Source organism: Jaculus jaculus, chromosome 7 (genome assembly GCF_020740685.1).
Source record: "Jaculus jaculus isolate mJacJac1 chromosome 7, mJacJac1.mat.Y.cur, whole genome shotgun sequence".
Lineage (NCBI taxonomy): Eukaryota > Metazoa > Chordata > Mammalia > Rodentia > Dipodidae > Jaculus > Jaculus jaculus.
In genome coordinates this window covers 128,164,256-128,184,159 of record NC_059108.1, presented here as the reverse complement: position 1 = coordinate 128,184,159, position 19,904 = coordinate 128,164,256, and the positions used below count along the sequence as shown (strand labels likewise).

At 51.7% G+C, this 19,904-nt stretch overlaps 1 protein-coding gene across 1 annotated transcript in view; it reads right to left on the bottom strand.

Annotated features, from left to right (window-relative positions):
* The window catches only part of Ccdc88c (coiled-coil domain containing 88C), a 152,145-nt gene that overhangs the window by 65,112 nt on the left and 67,129 nt on the right, over positions 1-19,904 (bottom strand). The window contains exons 5-10 of the mRNA XM_045154020.1: positions 7,804-7,862; positions 7,016-7,099; positions 4,372-4,512; positions 3,856-4,043; positions 3,063-3,144; positions 2,654-2,812 (exon numbers count right to left, since the gene is read on the bottom strand). Of these exons, the coding sequence (XP_045009955.1) occupies positions 2,654-2,812; positions 3,063-3,144; positions 3,856-4,043; positions 4,372-4,512; positions 7,016-7,099; positions 7,804-7,862 (713 nt within the window). The remainder of the gene's footprint in view (positions 1-2,653; positions 2,813-3,062; positions 3,145-3,855; positions 4,044-4,371; positions 4,513-7,015; positions 7,100-7,803; positions 7,863-19,904) is intronic.

Below are 19,904 nucleotides of genomic sequence, written 5' to 3'. Positions count from 1 at the left end.
GTAAGCCCATTCTCTATCTCTCCCCCCAAAATAAGTAAAATATTAAAAAAAATAACTCTCACTGCACAGCAATGGTCCTTTTATCTGTGCCAAAGTTCCAGAAGGCCTGTGTGCACCAGGCTCTGAGCATGCTGTCAAGGGAGTCACAGTCCCCACCCTCAAAGGTACTTTATTCCTGGGGCTCTTTGCTGAAAGACCCCATCCATGGGCTTGCTTGCCTGTCTCTCATTGGGCAGCAGAAGCTCAAGGAAGTGATAGGAAGTATCCATGTCTTCCTCATGACTGTCTCCACACTGCTCAATGTCACTGCACCACAGAGACAAAGTCATTCTAAACAGAAGGGTTTCTGGTGTGGAAGGACCAAGGAGGGAATCATGAACTGTTCTATATGTTCTGCAAGGGCTGAATCAGCTTACAAGGCTGCTGGAACGTCTCCAACCCAAGGAGCAATCCAGGCGCATGGCCCTTCATGTTTCCTGAGTCCTGAGGCCATGGGCACCCGGGACGAGTATGCGTCTTTCTCCTCTCTCCACTGGCCTGGACTTCATCAACCAGGCTCAATTCGCTAGCTGGCCCTGGCACCCAGGGCTGCAAACCCACGCATGCGTCATCTCCTGCCCTGGAGGAAAGGCTTCATGGAGACAGATACTAGCTCTCGTATGATTAATGAAATTAATATTAAACCTGAAGTATTGTTCACGTCATGGTAGTTTTTCATTGTGGAAATAATTGATGTGAATAACACTGCTGTTGCTTCAGAGGCAGGAAATTTGAGAAAATGGGAATCTCCCTACAAAATGCTGTAAATAAAAGTCCAGAAGCTCCCAGCAGCAGGGGGCACAGCTCAGCCAGACTCAGCCACGAGCAGGCACGCGCGCACGAGGAAGGCAGGGTGCTGGGACCAGGCCAGGGATGAACGTGGAGCCTGGATCTGGAACCCACCCACCTCTGCCTAAGAGTCCTGGAGTGAGTCACGGGCATCAGATTGCATTCTTGACCCTGTCTGAGGGCTGCACGAGGTCGCGACATGCGTGCATGCGCTGGGAGTCACTGCTGAAGCAACACTTTGGGAGACTTGTGCTTGAAGGTGCCCGGGGCTCCGGGGCAGCACTTCACTAAGTGGGAAAGCTTGGCTGGTACAGGAACCCTCCAGGCCAGGACGTCAGGGAGCCGTTTCCAAGACAAAGGGATGCCTGGGCTCCCCCTCCAGCTCCCTGAGCAGGCCCAGGCTGCAGCTGCCCAGTAGCCAGGGTGCCTTCTGAGCGGATGCTCACATTCATGAGGAGACAGACGCTCTACGAGTGAGTCTGAAGAACGAGGCGTGTTCAGTCACAGCATCTCCAGCCCAGCCCACCTCACCAGCCCCAGCGGCGGCAGGAGAGTGATTCTGCCAACACAGGTGGAAATGCAACCCACAGGGGAGGCACAATCGACACGGGGTTCTCAGCCCTGTGCTCAGTCACCCCAGAAGGCACCCAGGGCCCCAGGATGAGACACTAGGATTATTTCTTAAACTAAACAAGTCCCCTTGATGGGTGTTCACACTCTAACCTCAGCTGGCTCACGTACTCTGAGTGGGCCGAACTCACACAAATAACCTGCACCACGTCCTGAGAGGAACAATGTTTCCAAATCCTCACTTAAGAGAAGAGAGCCAAGGGGTTGAAGAGCTGGCTCAGCGGTTAACAGCACTTGCCTGCAAAGCCTACCCACCTGGGCTCAACTCCCCAGAACCTATGTCAAGCCAGATGCACAAAGTGGGGCATGCACCTGGAGTTCTTTTGCAGCAGTAAGAAGCCCGGCAAGGTGTGTCCATTCTCAATAAATAAATTTTTAAAAAGCCAAGCGTGGTGGTGCACGCCTTTAATCCCGGCACTCAGGAGGCAGAGGTAGGAGGATCACTGAGAGTCTGAGGCCACCTTGAAACTACAGAGTGGATTCCGGGCCAGCCTGGGCTAGAGTGAGACCCTATCTCAAGAAACCAAAACTTTGAAAACCCAAGAAAGAGGCAGTGTAGCTTCCACTATCTTAAGAGACACTAGGGAACCTGCCTAAACACCAGCTACTGAAGAGGCATTCCACCTTGTTTGTCTTTTAAAACTTTGGTAGAATTAGTCTTATTATTTTAATAGGTGAGGGAACTAAACCCTAGCAAATTAATCCAGAAACCGCAAGCCTTTAAAAAAAAAGAAAAGAAAGTCACGGTTGCCAGGTGTGGTGGCACACGCCTTTAATCCCAGCACTTGGGAAGCTGAGGTAGGAGAAACTCTTTGAGTTCGAGTCCATCCTGAGACTACATAGCGAATTCTGGGTCAGCCCGGGCTAGAGTGAGACCCTACCTCGAATAAACAGACAAAAAAAAGTCGTGACATGAAATAGAAAGACAAAAATCTAAAAGGGGCTGCCTCTATTCATCACCCAACCATGTTCCCCACTTGCACTGGGCACCTGGAGCTGGGAGAGGAGCCAGGGGGAAGCAGGGTGTGTGGGGGGAGGTATTTCAGGTGGGACGAAAGGGGAGCAGCTGCTAAACAATGCTGAATGGATTCCCTCCCCCCAAATCCTCTGACATAACTTATGGGGGTAGGTCCAGTTGGCAGCGTCTAGAAGCTTGGCCAGACCACCTAGCCACGCCCTGAGGGAGCTGGCATACCTCCATGCGAGCCTTATAGAAGTCCACGTCGTGCAGCTTCTCCTTGCAGCGCACCAGCTCCATCTCGAGCCTCTCCACGCGGTTCGCCTTCTCCCGCAGGGAGTCCAGCTCGTCGCGGTAGGCACGGGCCGACCGAGCGTCAGCCGCCAGCTGCATGTTCTGCAAGGCAGGGAGGGCGGAGAACCCGTGTGGCGAAGGAAGAAAGGGTCAGGGCCTTCCTCCAGCGTGCACGCTGTCCCAAAGGGTCCTCCCACCCTGTCATGAGAAACGTGGTCGTCCCCTCACGAGTTCTCAGGACAACCCACTCTGGACAGCTTGCTGTGTTCCTGGCACTCCGGAGTCTGTGTACTGGGGCACCCCGGCCCGCAGTCCCTGGACGGGCAGGCCCAGCCTCGTCTTTCACGCTCACCTCCTGCTTAACCTTCTGCAGCTCCAACACCAGCTGATCCACTTCGTGCCTGGTGTCTACAAGCTGTTCTGTCTTCTCCTCCCTGCAGGGACAATGAGGCAGACTATGTGTGTGGGAGGGGAAGGGAGATACGCTCCACGGGGCCTGGGACCACCACACTGCCACTTCCCAAGACCAAAGGGCAGAAAGGAGGCAGTTAAGCTTCCGGGGTAGGGGGTTGGGGGGGAGAGATGATCTGCTTCTATGGCTTGTGAAAATATTCCTCACTTGGGCTGGAAAGATGGCTTAGTGGTTAAGGCGCCTGCCTATGAAGTCAAAGGACCCAGGTTCAATTCCCCAGGACCCACGTAAGCCAGACGCACAAGGTACCACACGTGTCTGGAGTTCCTTTGCAGTGGCTGAAGGCCCTGGTGCACCCATTCTCTACTTATTCCTCTCTCTCTCTCAAATAAACAAAATAAAATAAGTTTTAAAATATATTCCTCACTTAAATTCCTGTTTCTAACATTTACTTGCAACTGCATCCACTCAGCACCCATGGTTCCCTCTTGAGCGTACAAGACACAGAGAAGCCAGCCACAGCTTAGGAGCCCACGGCAGGGTTCTGAGGGGACTGAAGATGCACAGAGAAGGCAGGCAGCCCCCACCCCCACCCCAGGTGAGCAGCTGAGGACGGGGAGGAGCCCTCCCTACCCAGGCAGGCCTCACAGGGCCAGCGACAGGCACAACTCCACAGTCTGCGCCCCTCCTGTTGGCCAACTGCAGGCTAGAACCACAGACGCGGGGCACTCACAGTTCCTGCCGGACCCGCCGCAGCCGGGCCTTGGTGTCGGCCAGCTCCACGGCCAGGTGCTGCTTGTCCTCGCTCGACAGGCTGCTGCTGGTGGGGCTGGGGGTGGAGTCGGCGCTGGAGGACCTGGCGGGGCTGGGCGGGTGCTGCGCCTGGAGGTAGTCTCGCTCCTGGGTCAGGTCCACGATCAGCTGCGCCAGCCAAAAAAACGGACAGAGGGAAAGAAGTGGGTCCACTTGTGTGCCCTGGGCCCTGCTCAGTGCCCAGCGTCTGGAGACAAGAGGAGGAAAACTGGGAGGCATGCAGGAGAGGTAAGCTATCTCGTGAGACCAAGGGACCACTTACCATGGAGAATGCAACCAGGGGAATCACCCATGTCTCATCCCAACCGCACCCCAACCAGCGTGCCAGGAGGCACACAGCCCGCAGGTGGAGGGAGAAGGCAAGGGAGGGCGGCCGGCCCGGAGCCCACCCCCCCACCCCACCCCCCGTCAGCCACAGCCGGCCCCCAGGGCGCACCTCAGTGCACTCGTCCCGCTCGTCGATGAGCCTGCGGAGGTGGAAGACCAGGCTCCGGGACAGAGCCTCCAGCTCCTCTGGGGCCACGTCGGGCAGCTCCAGCCACTGCAGGTCAAACACGTTCTCTTGGTTGTGGGTCACCTGCGGGCACAAGGTCCAGCACTGCAGAGGCCGCTGTGGAGTTCCTGAGTGCCCACCTGATCAGGGACGCATGGCCATATAGTCTGAGCAGAGCTCGGAGCCCTTCCCGTGCCTCGTTCACGCCGCAGGACCAGCACCTCACTCCCGAGACACTGGCAAAGCCGAAGGGGCTCGTTCAGTGAGTTTAGGCGGGGTTTCGCTAAGAAGAGCCTCTTCTGCTTCCCGGGGGTGACAAGATCCGAGAGCTCCAACCCTCACTGAGCTGTAACACAAAGAGGGTAAGCCTCTGGCGGGAAAATGAGGAACAAGGCTTCCCTTATTTCTCAAAATTAGAAATCTAATGCAAGTGAGACAAATGTGTTCAGTCTCGGGGGTCGGGGTTGGAAGAGTGGGTATATAGCAAGCTTGGGCTCCTCTGGGGAACTAGTCACATTTTAAAGCCATTTCAAAGCAAGCCTGTCTCATTCCCACAATCCACAGAGGGCAGCCTGCTTTCGAATCCCTTTCCTAAGAAAAGTGCCAAGGATCGGGGAAACCACTGTCGTCCCTTGTGTTTAGGAAGAGAAAGCTAGTGCTCAGACCCTCAAAGAGGGGAGCAAAACCAAGGAAAGTGGGGTTCCATTGGGGAAGCCCTCAATAATGTCGAATTAGGATGAATCTCATCTCAAGGTACCCTGGTAAGGGGAGTGGGATTTGAAGGCTGGGTCCTTGGTGTGGTCTATGCTAAAGCTGGGGAGACCTTGAGGTTTAAGGGCACAATGGCTGGCTGGCTTCAGAGACTCCATGCCAGTGGGTCATGGTCACCCGTTGGGCATTCAATTCGAACTCATGCTCCTCATCAGAGTCAGAAAATGGCTCCCTTATGAAAGCCAAGCACCTGGATTTTTACAAAGCAGTAAATTCCTAAGCCAGTCCCCAGTGCCAGCCACTAAATTTGATAATCATACAGGGCTCTCTTATTTCATATCCCACTGACTGGGCACAAAGGACAATGAGTGGCAAGGGAACTAGTCTCCAGGCAGACGACATTTTCAAAACAAGACGCACAAGGAAATTAAAAGGCAGAACAAGCCGGGCGTGGTGGCACACGCCTTTCATTCCAGCACTGGGGAGGCAGAGATAGGAGGATTGCCATGGGTTGGAGGCCACCCAGAGACTACACAATAAATTCCAGGTCAGCCTGGGCTACAGACTCTACCTCAGAAAAACAAAATTAATTAACTATCTAGTTAATTAATTAAAAAATAAAAGGCCAAACGGTTCTTAGACTAACAGGTCTAATGGGTGAAAGTATTTATAAAATATGGACTTTCTCTTTTTTTTTTACCAATTTTTTTTGTTTATTTTTACTTATTTGAGAGTGATAGACAGAGAAAGAGGCAGATGGAGAGAGAGAGAATGGGCGTGCCAGGGCTTCCAGCCACTGCAAACAAACTCCAGATGCGTGCGACCCCTTGTGCACCAGGCTAACGTGAATCCTGGGGAATCGAGCCTCCAACCGGGGGTCCTTAGGCTTCACAGGCAAGCGCTTAACTGCTAAGCCATCTCTCCAGCCCTGGACTTTCTTTTGATATCAGTTTTGCTGGACATCTGATCACAACAAGGGACATCTGTCTCCTGCCTTAAGTCCTGCCTTGCAACTTGTGATCCTAGGCATCCCAGCCACTGTGGGGCCAGGCAAGCCCAGCTCTGGCCACACCAGCTCATCTGCCACGAGGACTCTGTGCTTGGCTGCCTCTGTCACCGCACAGCAGCTCCCGCCTGCTCACGTCCCAGCAGTTACCTCCTCGGTCCCATCAGACCAAGTACCAAGTCCTAATGTGATGCCCAGCACCAAAAACAAATTCCAGGTGGGCATCTGCCCCACGGGGAAGCCATCTTTTTGGTTAATGCCCTCTCTGCCAACCTCAAGTCTGGCTTGTCCTTCTCCATGGCAGGGCAAAGACCTCTGGACCCCACCTCAGAGGCCCAAGTTCCCTGAGGACACTCCTGGGGCTCATGGGCTTTTACAGCCCGTGTGGTGGCAGCTTGCTTCCCCTGCGTGTCACTGACAGCCATGGAGAATCACTCTATAAAGATCAACCATTCAGAGAAGGGTGACAATTCGCCAGAAAACATTTTCGGGGCCTGTAAATCAAATTCTGAGCCTAAACCACTTGACAGCTCTTAAATTAAAACAGTCTGGGGTCCATATAAGGAGAAGCAGCTGAAAAGAATGGCTTGACTGAGGTGTTGATTTTTTTTTAATTTTTATTTTTATTCCTTTTTTTAAAAAAAAATTGTTATTTTTATCCCTACTTTATTTTAGCTTGCTGGTAGCTACCTTTCCCAACAGAATCAATTTGTCTGTGGTGTCTGAAACCTAAAATGAGCAAAAGCCGCTTAAGGTGATGCAGTCTTTAACCTTTTCCACTGTTGACACACCACCTCCTGCAAGCATGGTGTCCCCAAGCCAAGTCGCCGCGACCCCCCCCCCTTCCCCCCCCCCCCCTGCCATGCCTACCTCCTGGATGTGAGCCACGATCCCCGCCTGGGTCTCAATGTCCAGTTGTTTGATCCTTTCGATGAACTCCTCTTTCCTCTCACACTATGAAGGGATTACACATGTAAACATTTTCCAAGGTGGGGCCAACCTGGGCCACGTCCACCTCCACCTCAGCCTGGAACCCTCCTTTCTGTAACCAAACTGTCCTCCGACCACCTGCAGAAGCCTGCTTTCAGAAGACCATCCACAAGCCCCCTCAGGTGAAAACACCGGGGTGTGCTTTATAAGCAAGACCACTTGGGTGGGGTAGTGGAGGGCAGACTCTATCTATAAAATGTTAGAGGGTAACTGCTTTGTTTTGTGGTAAGGTTTTTTTTTGTTTGTTTGTTTGTTTTTTTTTTGGCCTCTGACACAAGCCAACTCTGCTACTGCCGTTCAAAAGCAACCAGAGATGATGCATAGAGTGTGGTTATGCGCCACTAAAACTTTCTTTACATAAACAGGTGACAGGTAAGATATGGATCACAGGCTGGGGTGAGCAGCTCCCTTACACTGTATTTTTCCTTAAGGCAGACACTTTGTTAATGGTACCCTGGCCTAAGGGGTCCCCACTCATCCTCCAGCACAAGGTGCCTGGCACTAGAAACAGCTGTCATCCGGCTACGGCCATTGTCTGCCAGTCTGTCACAATGGACAAAAGGCAGCTGTATTTCTATAGCCTAAGAGTGTGATGGTCCCACAGATCCAAACACAGGCTACCCGAGGCCTGTCCACCCACGGCCTGTCCACCCGCTGCCCAGCCCTACCTGGACAGCACAGCCCAGCACCAGCAGCAGTACCTTCTTCATCTCCTCCATGCTCTTCCCTGCAACGGAAGGGCAAGGTATTTCACTGAGCTCACCCACTAGTAAATTCCCCAGGAAGGCATGTTTGTTTGGGGGAGTGGGGATTAAATAAACTCAAGGTCAACAAGAAAACCAAAGATCAGTACCAAGTAATAGCCACTCTCACCTATTTACTACACGAGGTCACTTTTTTTTTGTTTTTGGTTTTTTGAGGTAGGGTCTCTGGCCCAGGCTGATCTGGAATTCACTCTGTAGTCCCAGGCTGGCCTTGAACTGACATTGATTCTCCTACTTAGCCTTCCAAGTGCAGGGATTGAAGGCGTGCGCCACCACACCCAGCGAGTTTGAGTTCACTTTTTTTTTTTTTTAACCACAAGTAAATTCTGAGCATAGCTATTTGAAGACCTTTTCCATTTAAGTCCCTCATAAATAACTCTATGGTAATTAACAGACCTTTACTCCAGCAACAATTTGTAGCACAATTAATTGCCCACAGACAAGGAAGGGCAGGCTACAGCACTCTGCCTATCTAATCCATCCATGGCCTCCTCCACTTTTGAGAGTCAGTGCATGCGTGGCTGGAGTATTCCTACAGCAAACCACAGACAACATATAAATGTCATTTTTATTTTATTTTATTTTTGATTGTTCAAGGTAGGCTCTTCTATAGCCCAAGCTGACCTGGAATTAGTCTTAGGCTGGCCTCAAACTCACAGCAATCCTCCTACTGCTGCCTTCCTGGGAGCTGGGATTAAACACGTGTACTACCATACTCAACTTCCCCCGCCCCTCCTTTTTTTGGTTTTTCGAGGTAGGGTCTCGCTGTAGCCCATGCTGACCTGGAATTCACTATGTAGTCTCAGGGTGGCCTCAAACTCACATCGATCCTCCTGCTTCTGGCTCCTGAGTGCTGGGATTAAAGGCATGTGCTAGCACGCCTGGCTGTTTTTTGTTTTTGTTTTTCCTTTGAGACAGTTTTGCTACGTAGTCCTGGCTGGCCTGGTACTTGTAATCCTCCTGCCTCAGTCTCCCAAGTGTTTGGATTACAACAGGCCCACACCACCATGCTTGGTTACACATTATTTTTTAAAATGTTTTATTTGTTTATTTGAGAGATAAGAGGCAGGGGGGTGGGGGGCATGCCAGGGCCTCTAGCCACTGCAAATGTACTCCAGACACATGAGCCATCTCGTGTATCTGGCTTACGTGGGTACTGGGAGTCAAACCTGGAACTTGGGCTCTTGCAGGCAAACACCTTAACCACTAAGCCTATCTCTCCAGCCCACATTATTATTTTTTTTTAATTTATTTGCAAGTACAGAGAAACAGAGAAGAGACAGAGGGGGGAGGAGGAAGGGAGTAAATGGGCTCTCCGGGGCCTCTAGCTGCTGCAAATGAACTCCTGATACATGCGCCTCTTTGTGCATCTGGTTTTACGTGGTACTGGGGAACTGAATGTAGGCCATCAGCTTTTGTAGGAAATTGCCTTTAACCACTGAGCCATCTCCCCCACCCTAGCTTTTTTTTTTTTTCCTTCTTTAAACCTGAATAGAAACCCCACCCAATACCCAGGCCAGCTGTCTTTATTTTATAGATGTGGGGAAACTGAGGCTTTGAAACAGAATACAACTTAGGGCGACCAAGCCAGGTTGAGAGCCCAGGTAGTCTTGTTGCCAGTGTGATAAGATGTGATGTGCTGCTGCTGTGTGTTCTGTATGTATATATAATTTATTTATTTATTTGTCATTTATTTGTGGAAGGTGAGGGATAGAATGGATACACCAGGACCTCTAGCCATTGCAAACAGACTCCAGACACACGTGCCACCTTGTGCATCTAGCTTTACGTGGGCACTGGGGAATAGAATCTGGGTCCTTTAGCTTTCAGGCAAGTCCCTTAACTGCTAAGTCATCTCTCCAGCCCTGCCATGCTTTTTCTACCGTCATGAAGCTTCCTCTCAAGACTGTAAGCTGAAAGAAACCCTTTCCTCACATAAACTGCTTCTGGCTGGGTGTTTTGCCCAGAAACAAGAAGGTAACTGCTACACATGTCCTTGAGTGCACGGGAAGGACTGGCCCCACTTCCCGCAGTGAGACACAGCCCTCTCCTCCAGGCTTCTTTGATGTGTCACCAGAGGCTACAGCATGGGAAGAAAATGCCCCAAGGAGCCGGGCATGGTGGCGCACACCTTTAATCTCAGCACTGGGGAGTCAGAGGAGGAGGATTGCCATGAGTTCAAAGCCACCCTGAGACTACATAGTGAATTCCTGGACAGCCTGGGCTAGAGTGAAACCCTACCTTGAAAAGCAACCCCCCCCCATGAAAAAAAAAAAAGAAAGGAAGGAAGAAAAGGCTTCAAAAGCTGTGAACTCATGCAGAAAATCGATGTACTCTATACGGCCAAGGCCCAAAGGATCTAATTATATCATCCGTTAGAATAATTCAAACAACTCTGACAATCTATTAGAACAGCAAACTAAAAGGATGGGAAGAGGTGGGTTCACGGGAGCAGTCTGCCAGGTGGGAGGAGGGAGTTATGCTATCCGACCTCACGCAGGAGACTGCGGTACCTTCCACACAGCTCAGCCGAGAGGGCTTGTGTGTTCTCACTGCAGTGTCTGAGCTGACAGGTAACCTGAGGATGCTGGGTTGGTTAAGACACACGACAAGTGCACCCACACATCACACTGCAACTCTTAAAGATAAGATGTGTAAGCCGGGCGTGGTGGCGCATGCCTTTAATCCCAGCACTCAGGAGGCAGAGGTAGGAGGATTGCCATGAGTTCAAGGCCACCCTGAGATGACAGAGTTAATTCCTGGTCAGCCTGGACCAGAGTGAGACTCTACCTCAAAAAACCAAAAAAAAAAAAAAAAAGATAAGATGTGTAATTGCTGTCAATCAAAAACAAAAGTGGGGGCTGGAGTGATGGCTCAGCAGTTAAGGCATGTGTTTGCAAAGCCTAAGGACGGGGATTCAATTCCCCAGTACCCACGTAAAGCTGCATGCACAGAGTGGTACGTGCATCTGGAGTTCATCTTCAGCAGTTAAGAGGCCCTGATGCACCCATATTCATCCATTCCCTGTCTTCCCTTGTAAGTAAATAAATAAATAATGGGATTAAGTAAGCCAGGTGTAGTGGCGCATGCCTTTAGTCCCTGAACTCAGGAGGCAGAGGTAGGAAAAGGAGGATTGACGTGAATTCAAGGCCAGCCTGAGACTAGTGAATTTCAGGTCAGCCTAGGCTAGAGTAAGAGCCTACATACACCTCGAAAAACCAAAAGAAACGGGGGGGGGGGGGAGAAAAGAAAAAAAAAGCTATTTTCATAAATCTCTGGGATTGTGGTTTTGAGTAAATTCAAAATACACACACCCCACACCCCACCCCACACCAGAAGCCTCTCTCTCCTGGGTCCCTGACAGCAAGCAGAGTAAATTGGTCAGCAGGCCAGCGACAGACAACTCCCTGCCAAATGCCTGTGCTGTGCTAACAGCGTGACCACCAACCGTCCCCTGACAGACAAGGGCACGGACGAGCAGACCTGCAGGTCCCAGACAGCTGACACACGCTCTGGAAACCAAGAAAAAAGGACTCCCTGTTTGCATTAGGAACCAGGCAAGGCTTCCAGGCCCAGGGTTAAAAAAAAAAGGGGGGGGGGGCTGGAGAGATGGCTTAGTGGTTAAGCGCTTGCCTGTGAAGCCTAAGGACCCTGGTTCGAGGCCCGGTTCCCCAGGTCCCACGTTAGCCAGATGCACAAGGGGGCGCACGCGTCTGGAGTTCATTTGCAGAGGCTGGAAGCCCTGGCACGCCCATTCTCTCTCTCTCTCTCCCTCTATCTGTCTTTCTCTCTGTGTCTGTCGCTCTCAAATAAATAAATAGATAAATAAATAAAAAGATGCCTCCCCTGAGGCACAGAGAAATTAAAAAAAAAAAAAAAGAGTGTGACGTTCCACCAACCCTAAAGTCTAGAGCTGGCTTTCTGGCTTTCTGGCGGGGCGTGGTGCCGAGGGTAAAACCGTGTGGATTTCTAGGTCAGCTGGAGTCGTGAGCAACCCCCAGAGGTAGGGAGAAAAACATCGACATCTTCTGTGCCTGCCAACTCTATGTTGTAGTGAGCACAGGGAGCCCCTGGGAACCTCCAGACAGCCTGAACCAAAGGTTGAGTCTAAGGGAAGACTCACGATCTCACCGCCTGCCCCCTGCAGTCCTGACACAAAAAGTCACCTGTCAGCAGGGCTGGAAGGGAGGAAGATAAATGGGTCAAAGTGTGTATCAACTGAAAGACGTGTTCGGCAACGCGCTTCCAACACTGAGGGGACCACCTGACTCCACCCACGGCACAGGATGGACGTGGGGCTAGAAATGCAGGGAGGAGCTGAGGGGGCTGGAGAGATGGCACTTGCCTACAAAGCCTAAGGACCCAGATTCCATTCCCTGGTACCCGCCTAAGCCAGATGCACAAGGTGGTGCATGCATCTAGAATTCATTTGCAGTGGCTGGTGGCCCCAGTGCACTCATTCTCTCTCTATCTGCCCCCTCTCTAATAAATAAATAATATGTATATGAAGAGCCGGGCTGGGGGGCACACAGCTTTAATCCCAGCACTCAGGAGGCAGAGGTAGGAGGACTGCTGTATGAGGCCAGCGTGGACTAGAGTGAGATCCAGGTCAGCCTGGGCTAGAGTGAGACCCTAACTCGAAAGCATCCCTCCCCCCGCAAAAAAAGAGGAGCTGAATTAGGCCCTGGGAGGAAGAGCCCAGACTGTCCACCTGGAGTCCATGCAGACATGGTCAGGAATCATACCACTAAGCATGGAACTTGGCCTCGAGAGTCCTGAGCACAGAGCTCCAGAGTGACAACCAATGGATGTCAGCATGTGAAAGAAAACCTGTCTTCCATGACCACCCGGTACGCTGCCCCCAGAGTCCCTTTCTGCTCTCCTCTTTGGCTAAGATGCAGCCACTGGGATGTTTGGAGTCCACCTCACGTCTGGACTCAGAAATGAATCTGGTCATTGGCGAACAATGGCTGAGGGGCAGGCAAGCTGTGCTTTCTGAGGAAGCCCTTCCTGTCCCGGCTCTGCCTGGCAGGGGGCAGGAAGGAAGCAGTGACTGTCGGTCAGACGGGCTCAGAGGTGAGCAGGGAAATCCACTCCTGTCTTGCTAACTCAGCCCTCCACAATCGCACTGGTCACAGACCTGAAAATCATCCAGGCTGGGGGTTGAGCCCAGCTGCCTCCCCACTTCAAGCCACCCTGCTGCACTTGAGTACTCCAGGAGTTAAGCCAAAAGAGTCCCCAAAGCACAGGTCACCATCTCCACCTTACAAACAAGAGTGAGGCCGCCAGAGATGGCTCAACAGCTAAAGCATGATAACCCAGGTTCGATTCCCCAGTACCTACGTAAAGGCAGATGCACAAAATGGGACATGCGTCTAGAGTTTGTTTTAGCACTGGCACACCCATATTTTCATATCACTCATTCATTCGTTCTTCTCCCCCTCCCTTGCTCTCTCCTTCTCTGTCTCAAAATAAATATAAAAAGATCAGAAAGAGTGAGACACAGCAAGGCTGACCCAGAACAAAGATCTGTCCGTAGGACTGCTGTCCACTCTGACCTAACTCCCTGTCACCCCACACTCACACTGTGCAGACATTTCCCCATGTTCGCTGACTGACTGACTGATGTTAACTGTCATGGGAGATCAGCTAGGAGAATGGTTTCAGTTTCTTCTCTTGTTGGGAGGCAGGCAGATCTTTCTGAGTCATTCTACATTGTGCTTACACACTAGGATGGATCATTAACTTTTCCTTCCCTGGCTTTCTATGGGGAAAAAAAAAGCTGCCATTAAGGAGCCCGGCTAGCCCAGTCAGTCAAGCATGCCTTTCTTTTTTTTGGTTTTTCGAGATAGGGTTTCTCTCAAGCATGACATTTCATAAGCATGATTCTGGCGCGCTCTCATTTGTGAAGATGGCAGTTTCACCGTGTCTTCATTTCTGCCTAACACACAAGTTCATCCAAATACCTGGCTGAGGGCTTCACGAGGGCTCTGCCTAGCTTGAGGATAGCTCTTTCTGATTACTGTGCAGTCAAGGTGGCACTGCCAATGAACCATGCACACAGAGTTCCTTGTGGGTGGGCACATGGGATGGCCACTATCCATGCTTCCTACCACAGGACAGGAAGTAGGATCACGTGCTGGGGGGGCAACACTTACCAGAATTCTTATACCCATAATGTTATTGCATATGACCCCATGCACCCACCAGGCAACCCCGTCCCCAACTGCTCACTTAGTCATTCAACAAATATTTATCGACGGTGCCCTTTTTTGTTTGTTTATTGAGGTAGCGTCTCACTCTAGCTCAGGCTAACCTGGAATTCACTATGTAGTCTCAGGGTGGCCTAGAACTCACAATGATCCTCCTACCCCTGCCTCGCGAGTGCTGGGATTTTTGGCAGGCATGGAGCCGCACAGCTATATGAAATAGGGCAGGGGAACCCTAAATGCACCCTGAGTAGTGCTCCCTCTCCCAGTGTCCCTCTGCCTCCCATACGGAGTCTGCCTGATATACCCTGACCACCACACAGGGCAGAGGACAGCTGTCCCAGGAGACTCAGAAGAATTAGAAACATGTGAATCCTCGGAACACCATCACCGCAAAAAGTGATGTCCCCAACTCCCCGCCCCTGCCTGACGAGGCAGTCGGGACCACGGAGCCTGAGAGCAGGAGCACCGTCTAGCACCAAGCAACCAAGAGACAGACAGACAGACAGCCGGAACGTCACCATGAGCGCTCTACCCAGAGGAGTTTACCCAGAAGACAGGCCAGGGGCTGGGCAGCAGGGGAAGGCCAGAGCGAGGGTCCCTCCAAGCACCAGGTGGCAGAGTCCAGGCCCAGACATCAGGGGGGAGCAGAGACCTCTGAAAAGCAACATTTCCTTCTGTCTTCTTCTCCTCCTGGGAAAGCTGAAGCCACAGAGAGCAGACCTACTGGAGGCCATGGTGGTGGTGGTGGAGGCAGGCTCCCAGTTCCCACCATGCAGGCCAGTTTACCAAACAAAACCTGGTATCTAGGCAGGCGTGGCTGACCAGAGAGAGGGCTGGGCGGCAGGGGAGCTCCAGGAGGCAAGCGCGCCCTGTGCTGGAGAGGCAGGGCACGGGCTGCCACTGGGCACCGCAGCCTGGCCAAAGGACCTGTTTCTGAACCAGCAAGCAGCAGTCATTTGAAAGAACAGCTAGGGCCTTTCGGAACCTGTTCTCTCACATAGGCCAAGCAGAAAGGAGTAAAATGCTGGCAAGAGTAGGGAGTTTATTTTTATTTATTAATTTATTTTCTTTCAAGGTAGGGTCTCACTCTGGCTCAGGCTGACCTGGAATTCACTATGTAGTCTCAGGGTGGCCTCGAACTCACGGCGATCCTCCTACCTCTGCCTCCCGAGTGCTGGGATTAAAGGCGCGTGCCACCACGCCCGGCTAAGTAGCACTCGGGAGGCTGAGGTAGGAGCAGCGCTATGAGCATTTTAGCTCACAGTTTAGGGGGACTCAGTCTGTCACAGAGGGGAAGGTGTGGTGGCAGGCGCATGAGGTGGCTGGCCACACTGCGTCTACAGTCAGGAAGCAAGAGATGAATTTCGGTGCTCAGGGGGCCCCCTACTTCAGTCCAGGACCTCAGCCATGGTATGGTGTCACCCACATCCACACGCAGGGTGGGTCTTCTCTCTTCAGTTAAACCTCTCCGGAAACATCCTCACAGACACCCGCCCCCCCCCCCCACACACACACAGATGTATCTCCTAGGTAATTCCCAATCCAGCTGAAGTGATGAAAAAGGTTAACCATCCCTCACTCACATTCCCCTCCTCGTTCAGAGTACCCTAAAGTTTTGCAATTATAAAAATAAGTTTTTTAAAAGCTGGGCATGGTGGCACATGTCTTTGATCCCAGCACTCGGGAGGCAGAGGTAGGAGGATCGCCGTGAGTTCAAGGCCTCCCTGAGACTACAGAGTAAATTCCAGGTCGGCCTGGGTTAGAGTGAGACCTTACCTCGAAAAACCAAAGGGAAGAAAACAAGCAGCGAGGGCGAGCTGGGAAAGAGCTCGGCAGCTCACAGCCACGCCACACCTCAGCAAGCAGTGCTCCAGAGAGCACAGGGCCTGAACGCAGCTGGGAGAGGAAGAGCCTTTTTGCTCTTAGGAGAATGAGCTTGGCAGCAAGAGAACATGACAAGCAGAGCCTGAGTCCTTGGCAGGGTCGCCAGGAAGCAGTCGGTGGCTTGGGCACACGAACACAGTTGGCTGGGCTGTGGGCTGGGCGAACGGCAGTTTCTATGGGATCCAGAAAAACCTGAAGGCCACCCTCGGCAGGAGCTCCGAGGAGTTACCAGTGTCCCGAGCCTTCCTCCCTGCCTTGGGCCCGTGCTCCCTGTGGGGTTCCCAGTGTATCTTCTCACCACTGCCCTTGCCCCAAAAATGCCCCCCCCCCCGCAAAGACCCATGTGCTGAAGGGCTGGTTCCCACAGTGGAACTCTTAAGAGGCGGTGGGGCCTAAAGAAGGTGGAGCTTGGTGGGAGGTCTTCAGACCTCCGACTGGGGAATGCCCTTGATGGGAACTATGAGACCGTCCACCCATCTTGTTCTCAACCCTGAGGTGAGAGTTTTGCTCCACCATGCACTCCAAGGCCCACACTTCAGGGGTAACTGAATAATACACAGGCTGCAGCATCCAACACTGTGAGCCACAACAGACCTTGTATCTCTGTAAGGTGATCGGCTCAGGAATTATTAGTTCTAGTGACAGAAAGCTAAGAACTCCTCAAAGCCCTGCTCAAACACCACCTCCTGCAGGAAGTTCTCCTGATCTGCCCAGGTGGGATTCTTTATTTTATTTTATTTATTTGAGAGAAAGAGGCAGAGAGAGGGGGGGAGAATGGGTGCAGTAGGGCTTCCTACTACTGCAAATGAACTCCAGATGCATGCGCCCCTTTGTGCATCTGGCTTACATGGGTCCTAGGGAATCGAACCAGGATCCTCTGGCTCTGCAGACAAATGTCTTCACCACTAAGCCATCTCTCCAGCCCCCAGGTGGGATTCTTTATCCCCTCTGCACTCTGGAGCACGCTGTCACTGCACCTCACACCCTGGGATATCCATCGTTATGGATATTTCTCCCTGGAGGCTTTCCAGGCACAGCCCACTTCTCCAGGATCCCTGGAAGCAGCGCAGTGAGCGTTCGGTCGGCAAATGCCGGAGGAGAAGCTTGGGCTGAGCTCTGCAAGCCCGTGGCCAAGGAGCATCCAGCCAAGATGAAGAAGGATCCAAGGGCATTCCGGTCTCCTCCTTGGGACAGTCAGAAAGTGGACTTCCGGCTTCCGCAACTACAGCAGCAGACATGGCACAGGCCTGCTCCTGGCTGAGACTGGGGACATGCACAGAACGCTCAGAGCCCTCAAAACACTTCCCCAGCCATGGGAGCCCCTTCTGTAACCACCACACGAAGGACAATTGGGACCAACGTCCCACCACTGGCAGCAACAAAGCCCCAAAGGCTATTCAGCGAAAGTTCCAGCTGTATTCAGACAGCCCCCGCCCCCAGAGTACAAATATGGGATCACAGCGACCCCCACCCCAGGTTCCCAAGAATCTCCCTCGGAGCATGATGGTGGCAAGTCCTCCTGCTTGGGATCCACGGCTACCTAGCCTCAACCATAACAAGACCACCTGCATACTGTATGGGCTTAAAGACGCTGTGTTCCTGGGGTGAGATCCTCCTTCTCATAGCTTACAGGGCTCCTTCCCTTTCCTTCTAACTGATATAGATTGGATCAGCAATTTACGAGTCTGGACACCATCCCCACACTTGGACTCAAGCCTTGGAAGAAAAAAACAACGCTCTCTACCCAAGTTCTATGGTGCGTCATAAAAATTAATTTGCTAACACTCAGGCTTCCAGTCAAACAAATCTAGTCTTTTTGTGTGTGGTGTGTGTGGCACAGTGACAGGCCTGGCTGCTGAGAAGCCAGAGCCAGGCTGCTGCATCCAGCACCCTCCCTCATTTTACAAACAGAGTGGATGAGAGCCCTTGGTCTTCGCGAGGCTTCCTGCAGAACATAGTCATCGGCAAATCACAAGAGCGGATTTATTAACAGACGTGCCGCTGGCAAGACGGCATGGTTCTCTGTGGGCCGTTTCTGATCTAAGGAAGACACGTAGCTGTCACTGAACAGGGAATGAACCTCCCTCGACCATGACCTTTTATGCTTGTGTGAATGTGTGCTTAAAACAGCTGTAAGAACAGTGGAGGGAAAAAAAAAATAAAAGAGGAGATAGAAGTGAGTGTCCAACACATACACACTGTATTCACCGAGCACCTAGCACATGCCAGACCCTGCCCTGGGCATTTAAATGTAAGGCAAACAGCCCACTCCACGATGCCAGCGAGGAAGGAAATCAGGACAAGATAAAGGAAGGCTGTTTGCAAAGGTTCCAGGCAGGGAACAGCGAGGTCTGACAGGCCACACCAAGGAGGTGGCAATGAGCAGGGGCCTGCAGGAGCTGCTCCATGGGTGGCAGAAGAACTGGTGTTAGGAGGGAGAGGAACACAGACATCTCTCTGGCTGAGGGGAGCCGAAAATAAGCCTGGCCTCGCAGGACCTGCTCGGGCCCTGGGAGGGCGGGATGCTCTGATGGGATACGAGACCTCCTGTCATTACGGATATATTTGCCAACAACAGACAACTAACCCCCAAGTGTCAAGTGTTATAATTAACAGCACAGTGTCCGCATCTGCCAAAGAGCTCAGTGTGCTCCTCCTTCCAAGTTACACGTGAGAGACGGACTGAGTGAAAATCCAGCTCTCCCTGCCTCAGGCAACCCCACAATTTTTTTAAAGCCAACTTTGATCTTTGTTTACAAAGAAACAAAATGCATCACAAATCTATTTTTTTTAAATTTTTTGAAGAAATAGTTTTTCATTTTATTTATTTATTTATTTGAGACAGAGACACAGAGAGAGAGAGAGAGTGAGAGGGAGAGACAGAGAGAGAATGGGTGTGCCAGGGCCTCTAGCCACTGCAAACAAACTCCAGATGCATGCACCCCCTTGCACATCTGGCTTATGTGGGGATCCTGGGGAATCGAACCGTGGTCCTTTGGCTTTGCAGGCTAACACCTTAACCACTAAGCCATCTCTCCAGCCCTTAAAAATTTTTTAAACTGAAAATACTACTCCAAACATACATCTCAGCCCCCTGGTGGTGTGTGTGCCTCTCCTCACTGGCAGATGCCCCGTGCCATCCATCCTCTCTGACTCGAAGAACACCCAGGGAGCCCTGTCAAAGCTATGCATCCATGCGCCCGAGGCCAGCCCTGCCCTTGAAGGCAGCCTGCTGGGGCTACTATCTGGCCTGTCACTCAGCCCCGCCCGTGTGGCCGAGTTCAGGCAGCTTAACTCCCAATGCTGTCTCACCTCACCGCTTCTTCCTTGGGAGTTGGAACCAGAACCTCTGTGAAGGCTGTGTATTGATTACATACACCAAGTCAGGCCCTGGGTCCACTCAACTCGCCTGACCACCACTGAAAATCAGTCTCCTTGTAACATTTCCAAGCTGGATAAGCACTTGTGGGGAGAAAAAAAAAAAATCACTTACGGAAGAAGGGAGCTGGAGAGATGGCTCAGTGGTTAAGGCGCTTGCCTGCAAACCAAAGGACCCAGGTTTGATTTGTGTCTAGAGGCTCAAGGTCCTGGCATGCTCATTCTTCTCTGTCTCTCTCAAATAATTTTTTTTAAGTGGCAGGGCTAGAGAGATGGCTTAGCAGTTAAGGCACTTGCCTGCAAAGCCAAAGGACCCAAGTTCAACTCCCCAGGACCCATGTAAGCCAAATGTACATAGTGGCACATGCGTCTAGAGTTTGTTTGTAGTGGCTGAAGAGCCTGGTATGCCCATATTCATTCTCTCTCTCAAATAAATAAATAAAAATACAAAAATATTTTGAAAAATGGAAGATGGTCCAGGCGTTGTGGTACACACCCAGAGCAAACAGAACAATAGACAGAAGTTCAGAC